The 24,681-nt window shown below is 45.6% G+C and overlaps 1 protein-coding gene across 1 annotated transcript; it reads right to left on the bottom strand.

Moving 5' to 3' along the window:
• Nucleotides 1-307: 307 nt before the first annotated feature.
• On the bottom strand, nt 308-24,673 carry LOC119719577 (mucin-3A-like). Its single transcript, XM_038189054.1, has 64 exons — nt 24,440-24,673; nt 24,153-24,312; nt 23,807-23,923; nt 23,289-23,656; nt 22,963-23,122; nt 22,666-22,749; nt 22,149-22,486; nt 21,862-22,021; nt 21,516-21,632; nt 20,998-21,365; nt 20,672-20,831; nt 20,375-20,458; nt 19,858-20,195; nt 19,571-19,730; nt 19,224-19,340; nt 18,706-19,073; nt 18,380-18,539; nt 18,083-18,166; nt 17,566-17,903; nt 17,279-17,438; nt 16,933-17,049; nt 16,415-16,782; nt 16,089-16,248; nt 15,792-15,875; nt 15,275-15,612; nt 14,988-15,147; nt 14,642-14,758; nt 14,124-14,491; nt 13,798-13,957; nt 13,501-13,584; nt 12,984-13,321; nt 12,697-12,856; nt 12,351-12,467; nt 11,833-12,200; nt 11,507-11,666; nt 11,210-11,293; nt 10,693-11,030; nt 10,406-10,565; nt 10,060-10,176; nt 9,542-9,909; nt 9,216-9,375; nt 8,919-9,002; nt 8,402-8,739; nt 8,115-8,274; nt 7,769-7,885; nt 7,251-7,618; nt 6,925-7,084; nt 6,628-6,711; nt 6,111-6,448; nt 5,824-5,983; nt 5,478-5,594; nt 4,960-5,327; nt 4,634-4,793; nt 4,337-4,420; nt 3,820-4,157; nt 3,533-3,692; nt 3,187-3,303; nt 2,669-3,036; nt 2,343-2,502; nt 2,046-2,129; nt 1,529-1,866; nt 1,242-1,401; nt 896-1,012; nt 308-745 (listed from the first exon to the last, which is right to left on the bottom strand). Exons 3-64 carry the CDS (start codon nt 23,904-23,906, stop codon nt 357-359), a joined length of 12,759 nt encoding a protein of 4,252 aa, XP_038044982.1. The 5' UTR covers nt 23,907-23,923; nt 24,153-24,312; nt 24,440-24,673; the 3' UTR covers nt 308-356.
• Between the last annotated feature and the right edge of the window lie 8 nt (nt 24,674-24,681).

Raw genomic sequence — 24,681 nt, 5'->3', positions numbered from 1 at the left:
CTGAATATATCTTTCGAGTTTTAGACAATAAAAGAACATTTCTAAAGGTCTACCTTTGATGCAACCCAGAACATGTAACTCAAATGTTGTTGCGTCATCGTCACTGACAGACTGGAATTGTACGCGCAGTTCAGTGATGCCATCCAGTGTGTCTTCATCTATCGGCAAGTACTTGATTTCGGGTTGGTCTCCTCCAGACGGACAGTTATCAACTGGAAAAGATGGAGAAAAATGCCCTGGTCAGTACATTGGTCAGTGTTGGGCTTGAGAAGAAAAACAGGAGCCTGGATGTAAACAACTGAGCGAAACAAAATCAAGGACACAAGCTGGTCGTAGAAAGAAGCAATGCCAAGTGTTTAACACGGCTGTATTAATACCTTGGGCTGGTTGGTGTTATCATCAACCAGTGTAGTGAATTCATCATCGTCGGGCTTCTTGGTGGACAGAGTGAGGGTGACCTCAGTCAGCCTCTCCCCTGCAGCAGTCCTGGATGTGGTTGTGCTTGCTGCTGGCTGACCCGTGGGTGCACTTGTTGCTTGAGGAGAACGCGAGGCTAAGACTACTGCTGTGACCTTGATGGGTTGACGGAAGAGGAGCTCTACGCTGGGGATATCACTTGAGCTTGGGTCAATTGGCAACTGGGTGATTGTCAAGTAGGAGGTCTGACTATCAATTGTGAGATCTCCAGCCGCCTTAACTTCAGGTTCAAGTCCCTTTTCCCCATCCATGGGCTCTAGACAGTAACCTGCATTGAGAATATCCAGAAACGGTTGGTAAATGCAGAAAAGAAAGCACTGACATGCGTAATTTCGGGTGGAAAAAGCTTGATGAGAGGTGGTATGGAAATGTCCGAGGGTGATAATTTTAGTAAAAAGTTCACGTCCACACTATTCACCTGGAGTAGTTGACATTTGTGACGTCGTGGTTCGGGAGCTTGTTGTTTCTTCGCTGACAGTTGTTGTCGGTGTTGTGACAGTGGTGACTTTAGTGGTCATTTCAGTTGTTGTGTATTCTAAAGAATGCAAACACAAATATGTACTTGGATGAGCCGATGAAAAAGATACCTTGCATTTTGCAAGTAGTGAGACCTTTGGCCCGAGGTCATATCATCAAACTGTTTTTTTCCGTGCAACTTGCAAGGTTCAACTTCAGACAAAATGTACTTGATGAAACCGTAAATAACATATAAAAAAGCCAACAAGCAAAACAAACACATGAAAATAACCTTTAGGGCAGCCTACCTTCTGCACATCCCAGAACCTCCACTTGCAGTCTTGCTGATTCACCACCGGTCACAGTTTGGAACTCAATACGCAACTGCTCAATGCCCTTCAGAGCTGTGTCATCGCTCGGGAGCAGCAGTCTCTCAGGCAAGTCGCTGTCAAGGGTGACTCTGAAAATCTGTGCAATGAAGAGGACCAAACATGCTTAGAATTTAGTCATTTAGAAATGAGATACTGGACAACTGGGAAAGCAAAGTGGGCAAAGTGAGTGTAACCCGATTCTGTTGATTTGGGGGCTTTCTTACCTTCTTTTGAGTAGTGTCCCCTTCCAAAACGGGCGTGAAGTCGCTATCTCCTGGCTTCTTAACAAGCAAAGTCAGAGTGATTTCAAGAGGCGTAATTTCTTCTCCAGCACCTGTCGGAGTGGTGGAGGATATTGTGGATTGCAGCCTGAACCTGATGGCTCTGGCAATGACACGTCCATTGAAATCACTGTCTAGACTGGAAGGCTCTTCTGCTTCCGGAGTGATGGGAAGGTCTGTCAGTTGGATGTCACCTTTGGTTTTGTCCGGCAACACTGAACCTCTACCTCTGACATCCGACAAAAGTCCAGACTCGCTATCCATGGATTCCAGACAGTACCCTGCAGGGAGAAAACAGGGCTTCCGTCAAGACACAGCCAACGATTTGGGTCAAGTGGGATATAAACTGCAAACGTTTCCAGGCACCAGACAGAACCCATTTCCAACACAAGCAAAACCTATGGAGATGTCGATGCAAAAGAGTTGGCAATTTAATCTTCAATGACTGGGCCTGCTTTACCTTGGGTTGTTGATGAGGGAGGAGTCGTGGTTATCAGAGTGGTGGTGACACTGGTGGTTCTTGTCGTCGGCTGAGTGGTGTATTCTATGCAAAATGGTAATAATGTTGAGAAATGTGTATTTAAAGCATAAAGTCTTTGACAGAATAGTCTGCGAGGAAACAAAATTACATCTTTTGGTGGTTTATTTAGATCGCCTGAACGGTGACATTCGGATGTTGGTGCCGAATAACAGGACAAAGTGTTCTGAAGATATCTTTCGAGTTTTAGACAATAAAAGAACATTTCTAAAGGTCTACCTTTGATGCAACCCAGAACATGTAACTCAAATGTTGTTGCGTCATCGTCACTGACAGACTGGAATTGTACGCGCAGTTCAGTGATGCCATCCAGTGTGTCTTCATCTATCGGCAAGTACTTGATTTCGGGTTGGTCTCCTTCCAGACGGACAGTTATCAACTGGAAAAGATGGGAGAAAAATGCCCTGGTCAGTACATTGGTCAGTGTTGGGCTTGAGAAGAAAAACAGGAGCCTGGATGTAAACAACTGAGCGAAACAAAATCAAGGACACAAGCTGGTCGTAGAAAGAAGCAATGCCAAGTGTTTAACACGGCTGTATTAATACCTTGGGCTGGTTGGTGTTATCATCAACCAGTGTAGTGAATTCATCATCGTCGGGCTTCTTGGTGGACAGAGTGAGGGTGACCTCAGTCAGCCTCTCCCCTGCAGCAGTCCTGGATGTGGTTGTGCTTGCTGCTGGCTGACCCGTGGGTGCACTTGTTGCTTGAGGAGAACGCGAGGCTAAGACTACTGCTGTGACCTTGATGGGTTGACGGAAGAGGAGCTCTACGCTGGGGATATCACTTGAGCTTGGGTCAATTGGCAACTGGGTGATTGTCAAGTAGGAGGTCTGACTATCAATTGTGAGATCTCCAGCCGCCTTAACTTCAGGTTCAAGTCCCTTTTCCCCATCCATGGGCTCTAGACAGTAACCTGCATTGAGAATATCCAGAAACGGTTGGTAAATGCAGAAAAGAAAGCACTGACATGCGTAATTTCGGGTGGAAAAAGCTTGATGAGAGGTGGTATGGAAATGTCCGAGGGTGATAATTTTAGTAAAAAGTTCACGTCCACACTATTCACCTGGAGTAGTTGACATTTGTGACGTCGTGGTTCGGGAGCTTGTTGTTTCTTCGCTGACAGTTGTTGTCGGTGTTGTGACAGTGGTGACTTTAGTGGTCATTTCAGTTGTTGTGTATTCTAAAGAATGCAAACACAAATATGTACTTGGATGAGCCGATGAAAAAGATACCTTGCATTTTGCAAGTAGTGAGACCTTTGGCCCGAGGTCATATCATCAAACTGTTTTTTTCCGTGCAACTTGCAAGGTTCAACTTCAGACAAAATGTACTTGATGAAACCGTAAATAACATATAAAAAAGCCAACAAGCAAAACAAACACATGAAAATAACCTTTAGGGCAGCCTACCTTCTGCACATCCCAGAACCTCCACTTGCAGTCTTGCTGATTCACCACCGGTCACAGTTTGGAACTCAATACGCAACTGCTCAATGCCCTTCAGAGCTGTGTCATCGCTCGGGAGCAGCAGTCTCTCAGGCAAGTCGCTGTCAAGGGTGACTCTGAAAATCTGTGCAATGAAGAGGACCAAACATGCTTAGAATTTAGTCATTTAGAAATGAGATACTGGACAACTGGGAAAGCAAAGTGGGCAAAGTGAGTGTAACCCGATTCTGTTGATTTGGGGGCTTTCTTACCTTCTTTTGAGTAGTGTCCCCTTCCAAAACGGGCGTGAAGTCGCTATCTCCTGGCTTCTTAACAAGCAAAGTCAGAGTGATTTCAAGAGGCGTAATTTCTTCTCCAGCACCTGTCGGAGTGGTGGAGGATATTGTGGATTGCAGCCTGAACCTGATGGCTCTGGCAATGACACGTCCATTGAAATCACTGTCTAGACTGGAAGGCTCTTCTGCTTCCGGAGTGATGGGAAGGTCTGTCAGTTGGATGTCACCTTTGGTTTTGTCCGGCAACACTGAACCTCTACCTCTGACATCCGACAAAAGTCCAGACTCGCTATCCATGGATTCCAGACAGTACCCTGCAGGGAGAAAACAGGGCTTCCGTCAAGACACAGCCAACGATTTGGGTCAAGTGGGATATAAACTGCAAACGTTTCCAGGCACCAGACAGAACCCATTTCCAACACAAGCAAAACCTATGGAGATGTCGATGCAAAAGAGTTGGCAATTTAATCTTCAATGACTGGGCCTGCTTTACCTTGGGTTGTTGATGAGGGAGGAGTCGTGGTTATCAGAGTGGTGGTGACACTGGTGGTTCTTGTCGTCGGCTGAGTGGTGTATTCTATGCAAAATGGTAATAATGTTGAGAAATGTGTATTTAAAGCATAAAGTCTTTGACAGAATAGTCTGCGAGGAAACAAAATTACATCTTTTGGTGGTTTATTTAGATCGCCTGAACGGTGACATTCGGATGTTGGTGCCGAATAACAGGACAAAGTGTTCTGAATATATCTTTCGAGTTTTAGACAATAAAAGAACATTTCTAAAGGTCTACCTTTGATGCAACCCAGAACATGTAACTCAAATGTTGTTGCGTCATCGTCACTGACAGACTGGAATTGTACGCGCAGTTCAGTGATGCCATCCAGTGTGTCTTCATCTATCGGCAAGTACTTGATTTCGGGTTGGTCTCCTTCCAGACGGACAGTTATCAACTGGAAAAGATGGGAGAAAAATGCCCTGGTCAGTACATTGGTCAGTGTTGGGCTTGAGAAGAAAAACAGGAGCCTGGATGTAAACAACTGAGCGAAACAAAATCAAGGACACAAGCTGGTCGTAGAAAGAAGCAATGCCAAGTGTTTAACACGGCTGTATTAATACCTTGGGCTGGTTGGTGTTATCATCAACCAGTGTAGTGAATTCATCATCGTCGGGCTTCTTGGTGGACAGAGTGAGGGTGACCTCAGTCAGCCTCTCCCCTGCAGCAGTCCTGGATGTGGTTGTGCTTGCTGCTGGCTGACCCGTGGGTGCACTTGTTGCTTGAGGAGAACGCGAGGCTAAGACTACTGCTGTGACCTTGATGGGTTGACGGAAGAGGAGCTCTACGCTGGGGATATCACTTGAGCTTGGGTCAATTGGCAACTGGGTGATTGTCAAGTAGGAGGTCTGACTATCAATTGTGAGATCTCCAGCCGCCTTAACTTCAGGTTCAAGTCCCTTTTCCCCATCCATGGGCTCTAGACAGTAACCTGCATTGAGAATATCCAGAAACGGTTGGTAAATGCAGAAAAGAAAGCACTGACATGCGTAATTTCGGGTGGAAAAAGCTTGATGAGAGGTGGTATGGAAATGTCCGAGGGTGATAATTTTAGTAAAAAGTTCACGTCCACACTATTCACCTGGAGTAGTTGACATTTGTGACGTCGTGGTTCGGGAGCTTGTTGTTTCTTCGCTGACAGTTGTTGTCGGTGTTGTGACAGTGGTGACTTTAGTGGTCATTTCAGTTGTTGTGTATTCTAAAGAATGCAAACACAAATATGTACTTGGATGAGCCGATGAAAAAGATACCTTGCATTTTGCAAGTAGTGAGACCTTTGGCCCGAGGTCATATCATCAAACTGTTTTTTTCCGTGCAACTTGCAAGGTTCAACTTCAGACAAAATGTACTTGATGAAACCGTAAATAACATATAAAAAAGCCAACAAGCAAAACAAACACATGAAAATAACCTTTAGGGCAGCCTACCTTCTGCACATCCCAGAACCTCCACTTGCAGTCTTGCTGATTCACCACCGGTCACAGTTTGGAACTCAATACGCAACTGCTCAATGCCCTTCAGAGCTGTGTCATCGCTCGGGAGCAGCAGTCTCTCAGGCAAGTCGCTGTCAAGGGTGACTCTGAAAATCTGTGCAATGAAGAGGACCAAACATGCTTAGAATTTAGTCATTTAGAAATGAGATACTGGACAACTGGGAAAGCAAAGTGGGCAAAGTGAGTGTAACCCGATTCTGTTGATTTGGGGGCTTTCTTACCTTCTTTTGAGTAGTGTCCCCTTCCAAAACGGGCGTGAAGTCGCTATCTCCTGGCTTCTTAACAAGCAAAGTCAGAGTGATTTCAAGAGGCGTAATTTCTTCTCCAGCACCTGTCGGAGTGGTGGAGGATATTGTGGATTGCAGCCTGAACCTGATGGCTCTGGCAATGACACGTCCATTGAAATCACTGTCTAGACTGGAAGGCTCTTCTGCTTCCGGAGTGATGGGAAGGTCTGTCAGTTGGATGTCACCTTTGGTTTTGTCCGGCAACACTGAACCTCTACCTCTGACATCCGACAAAAGTCCAGACTCGCTATCCATGGATTCCAGACAGTACCCTGCAGGGAGAAAACAGGGCTTCCGTCAAGACACAGCCAACGATTTGGGTCAAGTGGGATATAAACTGCAAACGTTTCCAGGCACCAGACAGAACCCATTTCCAACACAAGCAAAACCTATGGAGATGTCGATGCAAAAGAGTTGGCAATTTAATCTTCAATGACTGGGCCTGCTTTACCTTGGGTTGTTGATGAGGGAGGAGTCGTGGTTATCAGAGTGGTGGTGACACTGGTGGTTCTTGTCGTCGGCTGAGTGGTGTATTCTATGCAAAATGGTAATAATGTTGAGAAATGTGTATTTAAAGCATAAAGTCTTTGACAGAATAGTCTGCGAGGAAACAAAATTACATCTTTTGGTGGTTTATTTAGATCGCCTGAACGGTGACATTCGGATGTTGGTGCCGAATAACAGGACAAAGTGTTCTGAAGATATCTTTCGAGTTTTAGACAATAAAAGAACATTTCTAAAGGTCTACCTTTGATGCAACCCAGAACATGTAACTCAAATGTTGTTGCGTCATCGTCACTGACAGACTGGAATTGTACGCGCAGTTCAGTGATGCCATCCAGTGTGTCTTCATCTATCGGCAAGTACTTGATTTCGGGTTGGTCTCCTTCCAGACGGACAGTTATCAACTGGAAAAGATGGGAGAAAAATGCCCTGGTCAGTACATTGGTCAGTGTTGGGCTTGAGAAGAAAAACAGGAGCCTGGATGTAAACAACTGAGCGAAACAAAATCAAGGACACAAGCTGGTCGTAGAAAGAAGCAATGCCAAGTGTTTAACACGGCTGTATTAATACCTTGGGCTGGTTGGTGTTATCATCAACCAGTGTAGTGAATTCATCATCGTCGGGCTTCTTGGTGGACAGAGTGAGGGTGACCTCAGTCAGCCTCTCCCCTGCAGCAGTCCTGGATGTGGTTGTGCTTGCTGCTGGCTGACCCGTGGGTGCACTTGTTGCTTGAGGAGAACGCGAGGCTAAGACTACTGCTGTGACCTTGATGGGTTGACGGAAGAGGAGCTCTACGCTGGGGATATCACTTGAGCTTGGGTCAATTGGCAACTGGGTGATTGTCAAGTAGGAGGTCTGACTATCAATTGTGAGATCTCCAGCCGCCTTAACTTCAGGTTCAAGTCCCTTTTCCCCATCCATGGGCTCTAGACAGTAACCTGCATTGAGAATATCCAGAAACGGTTGGTAAATGCAGAAAAGAAAGCACTGACATGCGTAATTTCGGGTGGAAAAAGCTTGATGAGAGGTGGTATGGAAATGTCCGAGGGTGATAATTTTAGTAAAAAGTTCACGTCCACACTATTCACCTGGAGTAGTTGACATTTGTGACGTCGTGGTTCGGGAGCTTGTTGTTTCTTCGCTGACAGTTGTTGTCGGTGTTGTGACAGTGGTGACTTTAGTGGTCATTTCAGTTGTTGTGTATTCTAAAGAATGCAAACACAAATATGTACTTGGATGAGCCGATGAAAAAGATACCTTGCATTTTGCAAGTAGTGAGACCTTTGGCCCGAGGTCATATCATCAAACTGTTTTTTTCCGTGCAACTTGCAAGGTTCAACTTCAGACAAAATGTACTTGATGAAACCGTAAATAACATATAAAAAAGCCAACAAGCAAAACAAACACATGAAAATAACCTTTAGGGCAGCCTACCTTCTGCACATCCCAGAACCTCCACTTGCAGTCTTGCTGATTCACCACCGGTCACAGTTTGGAACTCAATACGCAACTGCTCAATGCCCTTCAGAGCTGTGTCATCGCTCGGGAGCAGCAGTCTCTCAGGCAAGTCGCTGTCAAGGGTGACTCTGAAAATCTGTGCAATGAAGAGGACCAAACATGCTTAGAATTTAGTCATTTAGAAATGAGATACTGGACAACTGGGAAAGCAAAGTGGGCAAAGTGAGTGTAACCCGATTCTGTTGATTTGGGGGCTTTCTTACCTTCTTTTGAGTAGTGTCCCCTTCCAAAACGGGCGTGAAGTCGCTATCTCCTGGCTTCTTAACAAGCAAAGTCAGAGTGATTTCAAGAGGCGTAATTTCTTCTCCAGCACCTGTCGGAGTGGTGGAGGATATTGTGGATTGCAGCCTGAACCTGATGGCTCTGGCAATGACACGTCCATTGAAATCACTGTCTAGACTGGAAGGCTCTTCTGCTTCCGGAGTGATGGGAAGGTCTGTCAGTTGGATGTCACCTTTGGTTTTGTCCGGCAACACTGAACCTCTACCTCTGACATCCGACAAAAGTCCAGACTCGCTATCCATGGATTCCAGACAGTACCCTGCAGGGAGAAAACAGGGCTTCCGTCAAGACACAGCCAACGATTTGGGTCAAGTGGGATATAAACTGCAAACGTTTCCAGGCACCAGACAGAACCCATTTCCAACACAAGCAAAACCTATGGAGATGTCGATGCAAAAGAGTTGGCAATTTAATCTTCAATGACTGGGCCTGCTTTACCTTGGGTTGTTGATGAGGGAGGAGTCGTGGTTATCAGAGTGGTGGTGACACTGGTGGTTCTTGTCGTCGGCTGAGTGGTGTATTCTATGCAAAATGGTAATAATGTTGAGAAATGTGTATTTAAAGCATAAAGTCTTTGACAGAATAGTCTGCGAGGAAACAAAATTACATCTTTTGGTGGTTTATTTAGATCGCCTGAACGGTGACATTCGGATGTTGGTGCCGAATAACAGGACAAAGTGTTCTGAAGATATCTTTCGAGTTTTAGACAATAAAAGAACATTTCTAAAGGTCTACCTTTGATGCAACCCAGAACATGTAACTCAAATGTTGTTGCGTCATCGTCACTGACAGACTGGAATTGTACGCGCAGTTCAGTGATGCCATCCAGTGTGTCTTCATCTATCGGCAAGTACTTGATTTCGGGTTGGTCTCCTTCCAGACGGACAGTTATCAACTGGAAAAGATGGGAGAAAAATGCCCTGGTCAGTACATTGGTCAGTGTTGGGCTTGAGAAGAAAAACAGGAGCCTGGATGTAAACAACTGAGCGAAACAAAATCAAGGACACAAGCTGGTCGTAGAAAGAAGCAATGCCAAGTGTTTAACACGGCTGTATTAATACCTTGGGCTGGTTGGTGTTATCATCAACCAGTGTAGTGAATTCATCATCGTCGGGCTTCTTGGTGGACAGAGTGAGGGTGACCTCAGTCAGCCTCTCCCCTGCAGCAGTCCTGGATGTGGTTGTGCTTGCTGCTGGCTGACCCGTGGGTGCACTTGTTGCTTGAGGAGAACGCGAGGCTAAGACTACTGCTGTGACCTTGATGGGTTGACGGAAGAGGAGCTCTACGCTGGGGATATCACTTGAGCTTGGGTCAATTGGCAACTGGGTGATTGTCAAGTAGGAGGTCTGACTATCAATTGTGAGATCTCCAGCCGCCTTAACTTCAGGTTCAAGTCCCTTTTCCCCATCCATGGGCTCTAGACAGTAACCTGCATTGAGAATATCCAGAAACGGTTGGTAAATGCAGAAAAGAAAGCACTGACATGCGTAATTTCGGGTGGAAAAAGCTTGATGAGAGGTGGTATGGAAATGTCCGAGGGTGATAATTTTAGTAAAAAGTTCACGTCCACACTATTCACCTGGAGTAGTTGACATTTGTGACGTCGTGGTTCGGGAGCTTGTTGTTTCTTCGCTGACAGTTGTTGTCGGTGTTGTGACAGTGGTGACTTTAGTGGTCATTTCAGTTGTTGTGTATTCTAAAGAATGCAAACACAAATATGTACTTGGATGAGCCGATGAAAAAGATACCTTGCATTTTGCAAGTAGTGAGACCTTTGGCCCGAGGTCATATCATCAAACTGTTTTTTTCCGTGCAACTTGCAAGGTTCAACTTCAGACAAAATGTACTTGATGAAACCGTAAATAACATATAAAAAAGCCAACAAGCAAAACAAACACATGAAAATAACCTTTAGGGCAGCCTACCTTCTGCACATCCCAGAACCTCCACTTGCAGTCTTGCTGATTCACCACCGGTCACAGTTTGGAACTCAATACGCAACTGCTCAATGCCCTTCAGAGCTGTGTCATCGCTCGGGAGCAGCAGTCTCTCAGGCAAGTCGCTGTCAAGGGTGACTCTGAAAATCTGTGCAATGAAGAGGACCAAACATGCTTAGAATTTAGTCATTTAGAAATGAGATACTGGACAACTGGGAAAGCAAAGTGGGCAAAGTGAGTGTAACCCGATTCTGTTGATTTGGGGGCTTTCTTACCTTCTTTTGAGTAGTGTCCCCTTCCAAAACGGGCGTGAAGTCGCTATCTCCTGGCTTCTTAACAAGCAAAGTCAGAGTGATTTCAAGAGGCGTAATTTCTTCTCCAGCACCTGTCGGAGTGGTGGAGGATATTGTGGATTGCAGCCTGAACCTGATGGCTCTGGCAATGACACGTCCATTGAAATCACTGTCTAGACTGGAAGGCTCTTCTGCTTCCGGAGTGATGGGAAGGTCTGTCAGTTGGATGTCACCTTTGGTTTTGTCCGGCAACACTGAACCTCTACCTCTGACATCCGACAAAAGTCCAGACTCGCTATCCATGGATTCCAGACAGTACCCTGCAGGGAGAAAACAGGGCTTCCGTCAAGACACAGCCAACGATTTGGGTCAAGTGGGATATAAACTGCAAACGTTTCCAGGCACCAGACAGAACCCATTTCCAACACAAGCAAAACCTATGGAGATGTCGATGCAAAAGAGTTGGCAATTTAATCTTCAATGACTGGGCCTGCTTTACCTTGGGTTGTTGATGAGGGAGGAGTCGTGGTTATCAGAGTGGTGGTGACACTGGTGGTTCTTGTCGTCGGCTGAGTGGTGTATTCTATGCAAAATGGTAATAATGTTGAGAAATGTGTATTTAAAGCATAAAGTCTTTGACAGAATAGTCTGCGAGGAAACAAAATTACATCTTTTGGTGGTTTATTTAGATCGCCTGAACGGTGACATTCGGATGTTGGTGCCGAATAACAGGACAAAGTGTTCTGAATATATCTTTCGAGTTTTAGACAATAAAAGAACATTTCTAAAGGTCTACCTTTGATGCAACCCAGAACATGTAACTCAAATGTTGTTGCGTCATCGTCACTGACAGACTGGAATTGTACGCGCAGTTCAGTGATGCCATCCAGTGTGTCTTCATCTATCGGCAAGTACTTGATTTCGGGTTGGTCTCCTTCCAGACGGACAGTTATCAACTGGAAAAGATGGGAGAAAAATGCCCTGGTCAGTACATTGGTCAGTGTTGGGCTTGAGAAGAAAAACAGGAGCCTGGATGTAAACAACTGAGCGAAACAAAATCAAGGACACAAGCTGGTCGTAGAAAGAAGCAATGCCAAGTGTTTAACACGGCTGTATTAATACCTTGGGCTGGTTGGTGTTATCATCAACCAGTGTAGTGAATTCATCATCGTCGGGCTTCTTGGTGGACAGAGTGAGGGTGACCTCAGTCAGCCTCTCCCCTGCAGCAGTCCTGGATGTGGTTGTGCTTGCTGCTGGCTGACCCGTGGGTGCACTTGTTGCTTGAGGAGAACGCGAGGCTAAGACTACTGCTGTGACCTTGATGGGTTGACGGAAGAGGAGCTCTACGCTGGGGATATCACTTGAGCTTGGGTCAATTGGCAACTGGGTGATTGTCAAGTAGGAGGTCTGACTATCAATTGTGAGATCTCCAGCCGCCTTAACTTCAGGTTCAAGTCCCTTTTCCCCATCCATGGGCTCTAGACAGTAACCTGCATTGAGAATATCCAGAAACGGTTGGTAAATGCAGAAAAGAAAGCACTGACATGCGTAATTTCGGGTGGAAAAAGCTTGATGAGAGGTGGTATGGAAATGTCCGAGGGTGATAATTTTAGTAAAAAGTTCACGTCCACACTATTCACCTGGAGTAGTTGACATTTGTGACGTCGTGGTTCGGGAGCTTGTTGTTTCTTCGCTGACAGTTGTTGTCGGTGTTGTGACAGTGGTGACTTTAGTGGTCATTTCAGTTGTTGTGTATTCTAAAGAATGCAAACACAAATATGTACTTGGATGAGCCGATGAAAAAGATACCTTGCATTTTGCAAGTAGTGAGACCTTTGGCCCGAGGTCATATCATCAAACTGTTTTTTTCCGTGCAACTTGCAAGGTTCAACTTCAGACAAAATGTACTTGATGAAACCGTAAATAACATATAAAAAAGCCAACAAGCAAAACAAACACATGAAAATAACCTTTAGGGCAGCCTACCTTCTGCACATCCCAGAACCTCCACTTGCAGTCTTGCTGATTCACCACCGGTCACAGTTTGGAACTCAATACGCAACTGCTCAATGCCCTTCAGAGCTGTGTCATCGCTCGGGAGCAGCAGTCTCTCAGGCAAGTCGCTGTCAAGGGTGACTCTGAAAATCTGTGCAATGAAGAGGACCAAACATGCTTAGAATTTAGTCATTTAGAAATGAGATACTGGACAACTGGGAAAGCAAAGTGGGCAAAGTGAGTGTAACCCGATTCTGTTGATTTGGGGGCTTTCTTACCTTCTTTTGAGTAGTGTCCCCTTCCAAAACGGGCGTGAAGTCGCTATCTCCTGGCTTCTTAACAAGCAAAGTCAGAGTGATTTCAAGAGGCGTAATTTCTTCTCCAGCACCTGTCGGAGTGGTGGAGGATATTGTGGATTGCAGCCTGAACCTGATGGCTCTGGCAATGACACGTCCATTGAAATCACTGTCTAGACTGGAAGGCTCTTCTGCTTCCGGAGTGATGGGAAGGTCTGTCAGTTGGATGTCACCTTTGGTTTTGTCCGGCAACACTGAACCTCTACCTCTGACATCCGACAAAAGTCCAGACTCGCTATCCATGGATTCCAGACAGTACCCTGCAGGGAGAAAACAGGGCTTCCGTCAAGACACAGCCAACGATTTGGGTCAAGTGGGATATAAACTGCAAACGTTTCCAGGCACCAGACAGAACCCATTTCCAACACAAGCAAAACCTATGGAGATGTCGATGCAAAAGAGTTGGCAATTTAATCTTCAATGACTGGGCCTGCTTTACCTTGGGTTGTTGATGAGGGAGGAGTCGTGGTTATCAGAGTGGTGGTGACACTGGTGGTTCTTGTCGTCGGCTGAGTGGTGTATTCTATGCAAAATGGTAATAATGTTGAGAAATGTGTATTTAAAGCATAAAGTCTTTGACAGAATAGTCTGCGAGGAAACAAAATTACATCTTTTGGTGGTTTATTTAGATCGCCTGAACGGTGACATTCGGATGTTGGTGCCGAATAACAGGACAAAGTGTTCTGAATATATCTTTCGAGTTTTAGACAATAAAAGAACATTTCTAAAGGTCTACCTTTGATGCAACCCAGAACATGTAACTCAAATGTTGTTGCGTCATCGTCACTGACAGACTGGAATTGTACGCGCAGTTCAGTGATGCCATCCAGTGTGTCTTCATCTATCGGCAAGTACTTGATTTCGGGTTGGTCTCCTTCCAGACGGACAGTTATCAACTGGAAAAGATGGGAGAAAAATGCCCTGGTCAGTACATTGGTCAGTGTTGGGCTTGAGAAGAAAAACAGGAGCCTGGATGTAAACAACTGAGCGAAACAAAATCAAGGACACAAGCTGGTCGTAGAAAGAAGCAATGCCAAGTGTTTAACACGGCTGTATTAATACCTTGGGCTGGTTGGTGTTATCATCAACCAGTGTAGTGAATTCATCATCGTCGGGCTTCTTGGTGGACAGAGTGAGGGTGACCTCAGTCAGCCTCTCCCCTGCAGCAGTCCTGGATGTGGTTGTGCTTGCTGCTGGCTGACCCGTGGGTGCACTTGTTGCTTGAGGAGAACGCGAGGCTAAGACTACTGCTGTGACCTTGATGGGTTGACGGAAGAGGAGCTCTACGCTGGGGATATCACTTGAGCTTGGGTCAATTGGCAACTGGGTGATTGTCAAGTAGGAGGTCTGACTATCAATTGTGAGATCTCCAGCCGCCTTAACTTCAGGTTCAAGTCCCTTTTCCCCATCCATGGGCTCTAGACAGTAACCTGCATTGAGAATATCCAGAAACGGTTGGTAAATGCAGAAAAGAAAGCACTGACATGCGTAATTTCGGGTGGAAAAAGCTTGATGAGAGGTGGTATGGAAATGTCCGAGGGTGATAATTTTAGTAAAAAGTTCACGTCCACACTATTCACCTGGAGTAGTTGACATTTGTGACGTCGTGGTTCGGGAGCTTGTTGTTTCTTCGCTGACAGTTGTTGTCGGTGTTGTGACAGTGGTGACTTTAGTGGTCATTTCAGTTGTTGTGTATTCTAAAGAATGCAAACACAAATATGTACTTGGATGAGCCGATGAAAAAGATACCTTGCATTTTGCAAGTAGTGAGACCTTTGGCCCGAGGTCATATCATCAAACTGTTTTTTTCCGTGCAACTTGCAAGGTTCAACTTCAGACAAAATGTACTTGATGAAACCGTAAATAACATATAAAAAAGCCAACAAGCAAAACAAACACATGAAAATAACCTTTAGGGCAGCCTACCTTCTGCACATCCCAGAACCTCCACTTGCAGTCTTGCTGATTCACCACCGGTCACAGTTTGGAACTCAATACGCAACTGCTCAATGCCCTTCAGAGCTGTGTCATCGCTCGGGAGCAGCAGTCTCTCAGGCAAGTCGCTGTCAAGGGTGACTCTGAAAATCTGTGCAATGAAGAGGACCAAACATGCTTAGAATTTAGTCATTTAGAAATGAGATACTGGACAACTGGGAAAGCAAAGTGGGCAAAGTGAGTGTAACCCGATTCTGTTGATTTGGGGGCTTTCTTACCTTCTTTTGAGTAGTGTCCCCTTCCAAAACGGGCGTGAAGTCGCTATCTCCTGGCTTCTTAACAAGCAAAGTCAGAGTGATTTCAAGAGGCGTAATTTCTTCTCCAGCACCTGTCGGAGTGGTGGAGGATATTGTGGATTGCAGCCTGAACCTGATGGCTCTGGCAATGACACGTCCATTGAAATCACTGTCTAGACTGGAAGGCTCTTCTGCTTCCGGAGTGATGGGAAGGTCTGTCAGTTGGATGTCACCTTTGGTTTTGTCCGGCAACACTGAACCTCTACCTCTGACATCCGACAAAAGTCCAGACTCGCTATCCATGGATTCCAGACAGTACCCTGCAGGGAGAAAACAGGGCTTCCGTCAAGACACAGCCAACGATTTGGGTCAAGTGGGATATAAACTGCAAACGTTTCCAGGCACCAGACAGAACCCATTTCCAACACAAGCAAAACCTATGGAGATGTCGATGCAAAAGAGTTGGCAATTTAATCTTCAATGACTGGGCCTGCTTTACCTTGGGTTGTTGATGAGGGAGGAGTCGTGGTTATCAGAGTGGTGGTGACACTGGTGGTTCTTGTCGTCGGCTGAGTGGTGTATTCTATGCAAAATGGTAATAATGTTGAGAAATGTGTATTTAAAGCATAAAGTCTTTGACAGAATAGTCTGCGAGGAAACAAAATTACATCTTTTGGTGGTTTATTTAGATCGCCTGAACGGTGACATTCGGATGTTGGTGCCGAATAACAGGACAAAGTGTTCTGAAGATATCTTTCGAGTTTTAGACAATAAAAGAACATTTCTAAAGGTCTACCTTTGATGCAACCCAGAACATGTAACTCAAATGTTGTTGCGTCATCGTCACTGACAGACTGGAATTGTACGCGCAGTTCAGTGATGCCATCCAGTGTGTCTTCATCTATCGGCAAGTACTTGATTTCGGGTTGGTCTCCTTCCAGACGGACAGTTATCAACTGGAAAAGATGGGAGAAAAATGCCCTGGTCAGTACATTGGTCAGTGTTGGGCTTGAGAAGAAAAACAGGAGCCTGGATGTAAACAACTGAGCGAAACAAAATCAAGGACACAAGCTGGTCGTAGAAAGAAGCAATGCCAAGTGTTTAACACGGCTGTATTAATACCTTGGGCTGGTTGGTGTTATCATCAACCAGTGTAGTGAATTCATCATCGTCGGGCTTCTTGGTGGACAGAGTGAGGGTGACCTCAGTCAGCCTCTCCCCTGCAGCAGTCCTGGATGTGGTTGTGCTTGCTGCTGGCTGACCCGTGGGTGCACTTGTTGCTTGAGGAGAACGCGAGGCTAAGACTACTGCTGTGACCTTGATGGGTTGACGGAAGAGGAGCTCTACGCTGGGGATATCACTTGAGCTTGGGTCAATTGGCAACTGGGTGATTGTCAAGTAGGAGGTCTGACTATCAATTGTGAGATCTCCAGCCGCCTTAACTTCAGGTTCAAGTCCCTTTTCCCCATCCATGGGCTCTAGACAGTAACCTGCATTGAGAATATCCAGAAACGGTTGGTAAATGCAGAAAAGAAAGCACTGACATGCGTAATTTCGGGTGGAAAAAGCTTGATGAGAGGTGGTATGGAAATGTCCGAGGGTGATAATTTTAGTAAAAAGTTCACGTCCACACTATTCACCTGGAGTAGTTGACATTTGTGACGTCGTGGTTCGGGAGCTTGTTGTTTCTTCGCTGACAGTTGTTGTCGGTGTTGTGACAGTGGTGACTTTAGTGGTCATTTCAGTTGTTGTGTATTCTAAAGAATGCAAACACAAATATGTACTTGGATGAGCCGATGAAAAAGATACCTTGCATTTTGCAAGTAGTGAGACCTTTGGCCCGAGGTCATATCATCAAACTGTTTTTTTCCGTGCAACTTGCAAGGTTCAACTTCAGACAAAATGTACTTGATGAAACCGTAAATAACATATAAAAAAGCCAACAAGCAAAACAAACACATGAAAATAACCTTTAGGGCAGCCTACCTTCTGCACATCCCAGAACCTCCACTTGCAGTCTTGCTGATTCACCACCGGTCACAGTTTGGAACTCAATACGCAACTGCTCAATGCCCTTCAGAGCTGTGTCATCGCTCGGGAGCAGCAGTCTCTCAGGCAAGTCGCTGTCAAGGGTGACTCTGAAAATCTGTGCAATGAAGAGGACCAAACATGCTTAGAATTTAGTCATTTAGAAATGAGATACTGGACAACTGGGAAAGCAAAGTGGGCAAAGTGAGTGTAACCCGATTCTGTTGATTTGGGGGCTTTCTTACCTTCTTTTGAGTAGTGTCCCCTTCCAAAACGGGCGTGAAGTCGCTATCTCCTGGCTTCTTAACAAGCAAAGTCAGAGTGATTTCAAGAGGCGTAATTTCTTCTCCAGCACCTGTCGGAGTGGTGGAGGATATTGTGGATTGCAGCCTGAACCTGATGGCTCTGGCAATGACACGTCCATTGAAATCACTGTCTAGACTGGAAGGCTCTTCTGCTTCCGGAGTGATGGGAAGGTCTGTCAGTTGGATGTCACCTTTGGTTTTGTCCGGCAACACTGAACCTCTACCTCTGACATCCGACAAAAGTCCAGACTCGCTATCCATGGATTCCAGACAGTACCCTGCAGGGAGAAAACAGGGCTTCCGTCAAGACACAGCCAACGATTTGGGTCAAGTGGGATATAAACTGCAAACGTTTCCAGGCACCAGACAGAACCCATTTCCAACACAAGCAAAACCTATGGAGATGTCGATGCAAAAGAGTTGGCAATTTAATCTTCAATGACTGGGCCTGCTTTACCTTGGGTTGTTGATGAGGGAGGAGTCGTGGTTATCAGAGTGGTGGTGACACTGGTGGTTCTTGTCGTCGGCTGAGTGGTGTATTCTATGCAAAATGGTAATAATGTTGAGAAATGTGTATTTAAAGCATAAAGTCTTTGACAGAATAGTCTGCGAGGAAACAAAATTACATCTTTTGGTGGTTTATTTAGATCGCCTGAACGGTGACATTCGGATGTTGGTGCCGAATAACAGGACAAAGTGTTCTGAATATATCTTTCGAGTTTTAGACAATAAAAGAACATTTCTAAAGGTCTACCTTTGATGCAACCCAGAACATGTAACTCAAATGTTGTTGCGTCATCGTCACTGACAGACTGGAATTGTACGCGCAGTTCAGTGATGCCATCCAGTGTGTCTTCATCTATCGGCAAGTACTTGATTTCGGGTTGGTCTCCTTCCAGACGGACAGTTATCAACTGGAAAAGATGGGAGAAAAATGCCCTGGTCAGTACATTGGTCAGTGTTGGGCTTGAGAAGAAAAACAGGAGCCTGGATGTAAACAACTGAGCGAAACAAAATCAAGGACACAAGCTGGTCGTAGAAAGAAGCAATGCCAAGTGTTTAACACGGCTGTATTAATACCTTGGGCTGGTTGGTGTTATCATCAACCAGTGTAGTGAATTCATCATCGTCGGGCTTCTTGGTGGACAGAGTGAGGGTGACCTCAGTCAGCCTCTCCCCTGCAGCAGTCCTGGATGTGGTTGTGCTTGCTGCTGGCTGACCCGTGGGTGCACTTGTTGCTTGAGGAGAACGCGAGGCTAAGACTACTGCTGTGACCTTGATGGGTTGACGGAAGAGGAGCTCTACGCTGGGGATATCACTTGAGCTTGGGTCAATTGGCAACTGGGTGATTGTCAAGTAGGAGGTCTGACTATCAATTGTGAGATCTCCAGCCGCCTTAACTTCAGGTTCAAGTCCCTTTTCCCCATCCATGGGCTCTAGACAGTAACCTGCATTGAGAATATCCAGAAACGGTTGGTAAATGCAGAAAAGAAAGCACTGACATGCGTAATTTCGGGTGGAAAAAGCTTGATGAGAGGTGGTATGGAAATGTCCGAGGGTGATAATTTTAGTAAAAAGTTCACGTCCACACTATTCACCTGGAGTAGTTGACATTTGTGACGTCGTGGTTCGGGAGCTTGTTGTTTCTTCGCTGACAGTTGTTGTCGGTGTTGTGACAGTGGTGACTTTAGTGGTCATTTCAGTTGTTGTGTATTCTAAAGAATGCAAACACAAATATGTACTTGGATGAGCCGATGAAAAAGATACCTTGCATTTTGCAAGTAGTGAGACCTTTGGCCCGAGGTCATATCATCAAACTGTTTTTTTTCCGTGCAACTTGCAAGGTTCAACTTCAGACAAAATGTACTTGATGAAACCGTAAATAACATATAAAAAAGCCAACAAGCAAAACAAACACATGAAAATAACCTTTAGGGCAGCCTACCTTCTGCACATCCCAGAACCTCCACTTGCAGTCTTGCTGATTCACCACCGGTCACAGTTTGGAACTCAATACGCAACTGCTCAATGCCCTTCAGAGCTGTGTCATCGCTCGGGAGCAGCAGTCTCTCAGGCAAGTCGCTGTCAAGGGTGACTCTGAAAATCTGTGCAATGAAGAGGACCAAACATGCTTAGAATTTAGTCATTTAGAAATGAGATACTGGACAACTGGGAAAGCAAAGTGGGCAAAGTGAGTGTAACCCGATTCTGTTGATTTGGGGGCTTTCTTACCTTCTTTTGAGTAGTGTCCCCTTCCAAAACGGGCGTGAAGTCGCTATCTCCTGGCTTCTTAACAAGCAAAGTCAGAGTGATTTCAAGAGGCGTAATTTCTTCTCCAGCACCTGTCGGAGTGGTGGAGGATATTGTGGATTGCAGCCTGAACCTGATGGCTCTGGCAATGACACGTCCATTGAAATCACTGTCTAGACTGGAAGGCTCTTCTGCTTCCGGAGTGATGGGAAGGTCTGTCAGTTGGATGTCACCTTTGGTTTTGTCCGGCAACACTGAACCTCTACCTCTGACATCCGACAAAAGTCCAGACTCGCTATCCATGGATTCCAGACAGTACCCTGCAGGGAGAAAACAGGGCTTCCGTCAAGACACAGCCAACGATTTGGGTCAAGTGGGATATAAACTGCAAACGTTTCCAGGCACCAGACAGAACCCATTTCCAACACAAGCAAAACCTATGGAGATGTCGATGCAAAAGAGTTGGCAATTTAATCTTCAATGACTGGGCCTGCTTTACCTTGGGTTGTTGATGAGGGAGGAGTCGTGGTTATCAGAGTGGTGGTGACACTGGTGGTTCTTGTCGTCGGCTGAGTGGTGTATTCTATGCAAAATGGTAATAATGTTGAGAAATGTGTATTTAAAGCATAAAGTCTTTGACAGAATAGTCTGCGAGGAAACAAAATTACATCTTTTGGTGGTTTATTTAGATCGCCTGAACGGTGACATTCGGATGTTGGTGCCGAATAACAGGACAAAGTGTTCTGAATATATCTTTCGAGTTTTAGACAATAAAAGAACATTTCTAAAGGTCTACCTTTGATGCAACCCAGAACATGTAACTCAAATGTTGTTGCGTCATCGTCACTGACAGACTGGAATTGTACGCGCAGTTCAGTGATGCCATCCAGTGTGTCTTCATCTATCGGCAAGTACTTGATTTCGGGTTGGTCTCCTTCCAGACGGACAGTTATCAACTGGAAAAGATGGGAGAAAAATGCCCTGGTCAGTACATTGGTCAGTGTTGGGCTTGAGAAGAAAAACAGGAGCCTGGATGTAAACAACTGAGCGAAACAAAATCAAGGACACAAGCTGGTCGTAGAAAGAAGCAATGCCAAGTGTTTAACACGGCTGTATTAATACCTTGGGCTGGTTGGTGTTATCATCAACCAGTGTAGTGAATTCATCATCGTCGGGCTTCTTGGTGGACAGAGTGAGGGTGACCTCAGTCAGCCTCTCCCCTGCAGCAGTCCTGGATGTGGTTGTGCTTGCTGCTGGCTGACCCGTGGGTGCACTTGTTGCTTGAGGAGAACGCGAGGCTAAGACTACTGCTGTGACCTTGATGGGTTGACGGAAGAGGAGCTCTACGCTGGGGATATCACTTGAGCTTGGGTCAATTGGCAACTGGGTGATTGTCAAGTAGGAGGTCTGACTATCAATTGTGAGATCTCCAGCCGCCTTAACTTCAGGTTCAAGTCCCTTTTCCCCATCCATGGGCTCTAGACAGTAACCTGCATTGAGAATATCCAGAAACGGTTGGTAAATGCAGAAAAGAAAGCACTGACATGCGTAATTTCGGGTGGAAAAAGCTTGATGAGAGGTGGTATGGAAATGTCCGAGGGTGATAATTTTAGTAAAAAGTTCACGTCCACACTATTCACCTGGAGTAGTTGACATTTGTGACGTCGTGGTTCGGGAGCTTGTTGTTTCTTCGCTGACAGTTGTTGTCGGTGTTGTGACAGTGGTGACTTTAGTGGTCATTTCAGTTGTTGTGTATTCTAAAGAATGCAAACACAAATATGTACTTGGATGAGCCGATGAAAAAGATACCTTGCATTTTGCAAGTAGTGAGACCTTTGGCCCGAGGTCATATCATCAAACTGTTTTTTTCCGTGCAACTTGCAAGGTTCAACTTCAGACAAAATGTACTTGATGAAACCGTAAATAACATATAAAAAAGCCAACAAGCAAAACAAACACATGAAAATAACCTTTAGGGCAGCCTACCTTCTGCACATCCCAGAACCTCCACTTGCAGTCTTGCTGATTCACCACCGGTCACAGTTTGGAACTCAATACGCAACTGCTCAATGCCCTTCAGAGCTGTGTCATCGCTCGGGAGCAGCAGTCTCTCAGGCAAGTCGCTGTCAAGGGTGACTCTGAAAATCTGTGCAATGAAGAGGGCCAAACATGCTTAGAATTTAGTCATTTAGAAATGAGATACTGGACAACTGGGAAAGCAAAGTGGGCAAAGTGAGTGTAACCCGATTCTGTTGATTTGGGGGCTTTCTTACCTTCTTTTGAGTAGTGTCCCCTTCCAAAACGGGCGTGAAGTCGCTATCTCCTGGCTTCTTAACAAGCAAAGTCAGAGTGATTTCAAGAGGCGTAATTTCTTCTCCAGCACCTGTCGGAGTGGTGGAGGATATTGTGGATTGCAGCCTGAACCTGATGGCTCTGGCAATGACACGTCCATTGAAATCACTGTCTAGACTGGAAGGCTCTTCTGCTTCCGGAGTGATGGGAAGGTCTGTCAGTTGGATGTCACCTTTGGTTTTGTCCGGCAACACTGAACCTCTACCTCTGACATCCGACAAAAGTCCAGACTCGCTATCCATGGATTCCAGACAGTACCCTGCAGGGAGAAAACAGGGCTTCCGTCAAGACACAGCCAACGATTTGGGTCAAGTGGGATATAAACTGCAAACGTTTCCAGGCACCAGACAGAACCCATTTCCAACACAAGCAAAACCTATGGAGATGTCGATGCAAAAGAGTTGGCAATTTAATCTTCAATGACTGGGCCTGCTTTACCTTGGGTTGTTGATGAGGGAGGAGTCGTGGTTATCAGAGTGGTGGTGACACTGGTGGTTCTTGTCGTCGGCTGAGTGGTGTATTCTATGCAAAATGGTAATAATGTTGAGAAATGTGTATTTAAAGCATAAAGTCTTTGACAGAATAGTCTGCGAGGAAACAAAATTACATCTTTTGGTGGTTTATTTAGATCGCCTGAACGGTGACATTCGGATGTTGGTGCCGAATAACAGGACAAAGTGTTCTGAATATATCTTTCGAGTTTTAGACAATAAAAGAACATTTCTAAAGGTCTACCTTTGATGCAACCCAGAACATGTAACTCAAATGTTGTTGCGTCATCGTCACTGACAGACTGGAATTGTACGCGCAGTTCAGTGATGCCATCCAGTGTGTCTTCATCTATCGGCAAGTACTTGATTTCGGGTTGGTCTCCTTCCAGACGGACAGTTATCAACTGGAAAAGATGGGAGAAAAATGCCCTGGTCAGTACATTGGTCAGTGTTGGGCTTGAGAAGAAAAACAGGAGCCTGGATGTAAACAACTGAGCGAAACAAAATCAAGGACACAAGCTGGTCGTAGAAAGAAGCAATGCCAAGTGTTTAACACGGCTGTATTAATACCTTGGGCTGGTTGGTGTTATCATCAACCAGTGTAGTGAATTCATCATCGTCGGGCTTCTTGGTGGACAGAGTGAGGGTGACCTCAGTCAGCCTCTCCCCTGCAGCAGTCCTGGATGTGGTTGTGCTTGCTGCTGGCTGACCCGTGGGTGCACTTGTTGCTTGAGGAGAACGCGAGGCTAAGACTACTGCTGTGACCTTGATGGGTTGACGGAAGAGGAGCTCTACGCTGGGGATATCACTTGAGCTTGGGTCAATTGGCAACTGGGTGATTGTCAAGTAGGAGGTCTGACTATCAATTGTGAGATCTCCAGCCGCCTTAACTTCAGGTTCAAGTCCCTTTTCCCCATCCATGGGCTCTAGACAGTAACCTGCATTGAGAATATCCAGAAACGGTTGGTAAATGCAGAAAAGAAAGCACTGACATGCGTAATTTCGGGTGGAAAAAGCTTGATGAGAGGTGGTATGGAAATGTCCGAGGGTGATAATTTTAGTAAAAAGTTCACGTCCACACTATTCACCTGGAGTAGTTGACATTTGTGACGTCGTGGTTCGGGAGCTTGTTGTTTCTTCGCTGACAGTTGTTGTCGGTGTTGTGACAGTGGTGACTTTAGTGGTCATTTCAGTTGTTGTGTATTCTAAAGAATGCAAACACAAATATGTACTTGGATGAGCCGATGAAAAAGATACCTTGCATTTTGCAAGTAGTGAGACCTTTGGCCCGAGGTCATATCATCAAACTGTTTTTTTCCGTGCAACTTGCAAGGTTCAACTTCAGACAAAATGTACTTGATGAAACCGTAAATAACATATAAAAAAGCCAACAAGCAAAACAAACACATGAAAATAACCTTTAGGGCAGCCTACCTTCTGCACATCCCAGAACCTCCACTTGCAGTCTTGCTGATTCACCACCGGTCACAGTTTGGAACTCAATACGCAACTGCTCAATGCCCTTCAGAGCTGTGTCATCGCTCGGGAGCAGCAGTCTCTCAGGCAAGTCGCTGTCAAGGGTGACTCTGAAAATCTGTGCAATGAAGAGGGCCAAACATGCTTAGAATTTAGTCATTTAGAAATGAGATACTGGACAACTGGGAAAGCAAAGTGGGCAAAGTGAGTGTAACCCGATTCTGTTGATTTGGGGGCTTTCTTACCTTCTTTTGAGTAGTGTCCCCTTCCAAAACGGGCGTGAAGTCGCTATCTCCTGGCTTCTTTACAAGCAAAGTCAGAGTGATTTCAAGAGGCGTAATTTCTTCTCCAGCACCTGTCGGAGTGGTGGAGGATATTGTGGATTGCAGCCTGAACCTGATGGCTCTGGCAATGACACGTCCATTGAAATCACTGTCTAGACTGGAAGGCTCTTCTGCTTCCGGAGTGATGGGAAGGTCTGTCAGTT

Source organism: Patiria miniata, unplaced genomic scaffold (assembly GCF_015706575.1).
Source record: "Patiria miniata isolate m_02_andy unplaced genomic scaffold, ASM1570657v1 HiC_scaffold_8, whole genome shotgun sequence".
In the NCBI taxonomy this organism is placed as follows: Eukaryota; Metazoa; Echinodermata; class Asteroidea; order Valvatida; family Asterinidae; genus Patiria; species Patiria miniata.
This window is presented reverse-complemented; position numbering and strand designations above follow the sequence as displayed.

Coding starts and splice junctions, on each gene's coding strand:
- LOC119719577 (XM_038189054.1), bottom strand. CDS start 23,906: ATGACCACTAAAGTCACCACTGTCACAACACCGACAACAACTGTCAGC. Junction 15,876..16,088: donor TGTTCTGGGTTGCATCAAAG/GTAGACCTTTAG, acceptor CATTTTGCATAG/AATACACCACTCAGCCGACG. Junction 6,712..6,924: donor TGTTCTGGGTTGCATCAAAG/GTAGACCTTTAG, acceptor CATTTTGCATAG/AATACACCACTCAGCCGACG.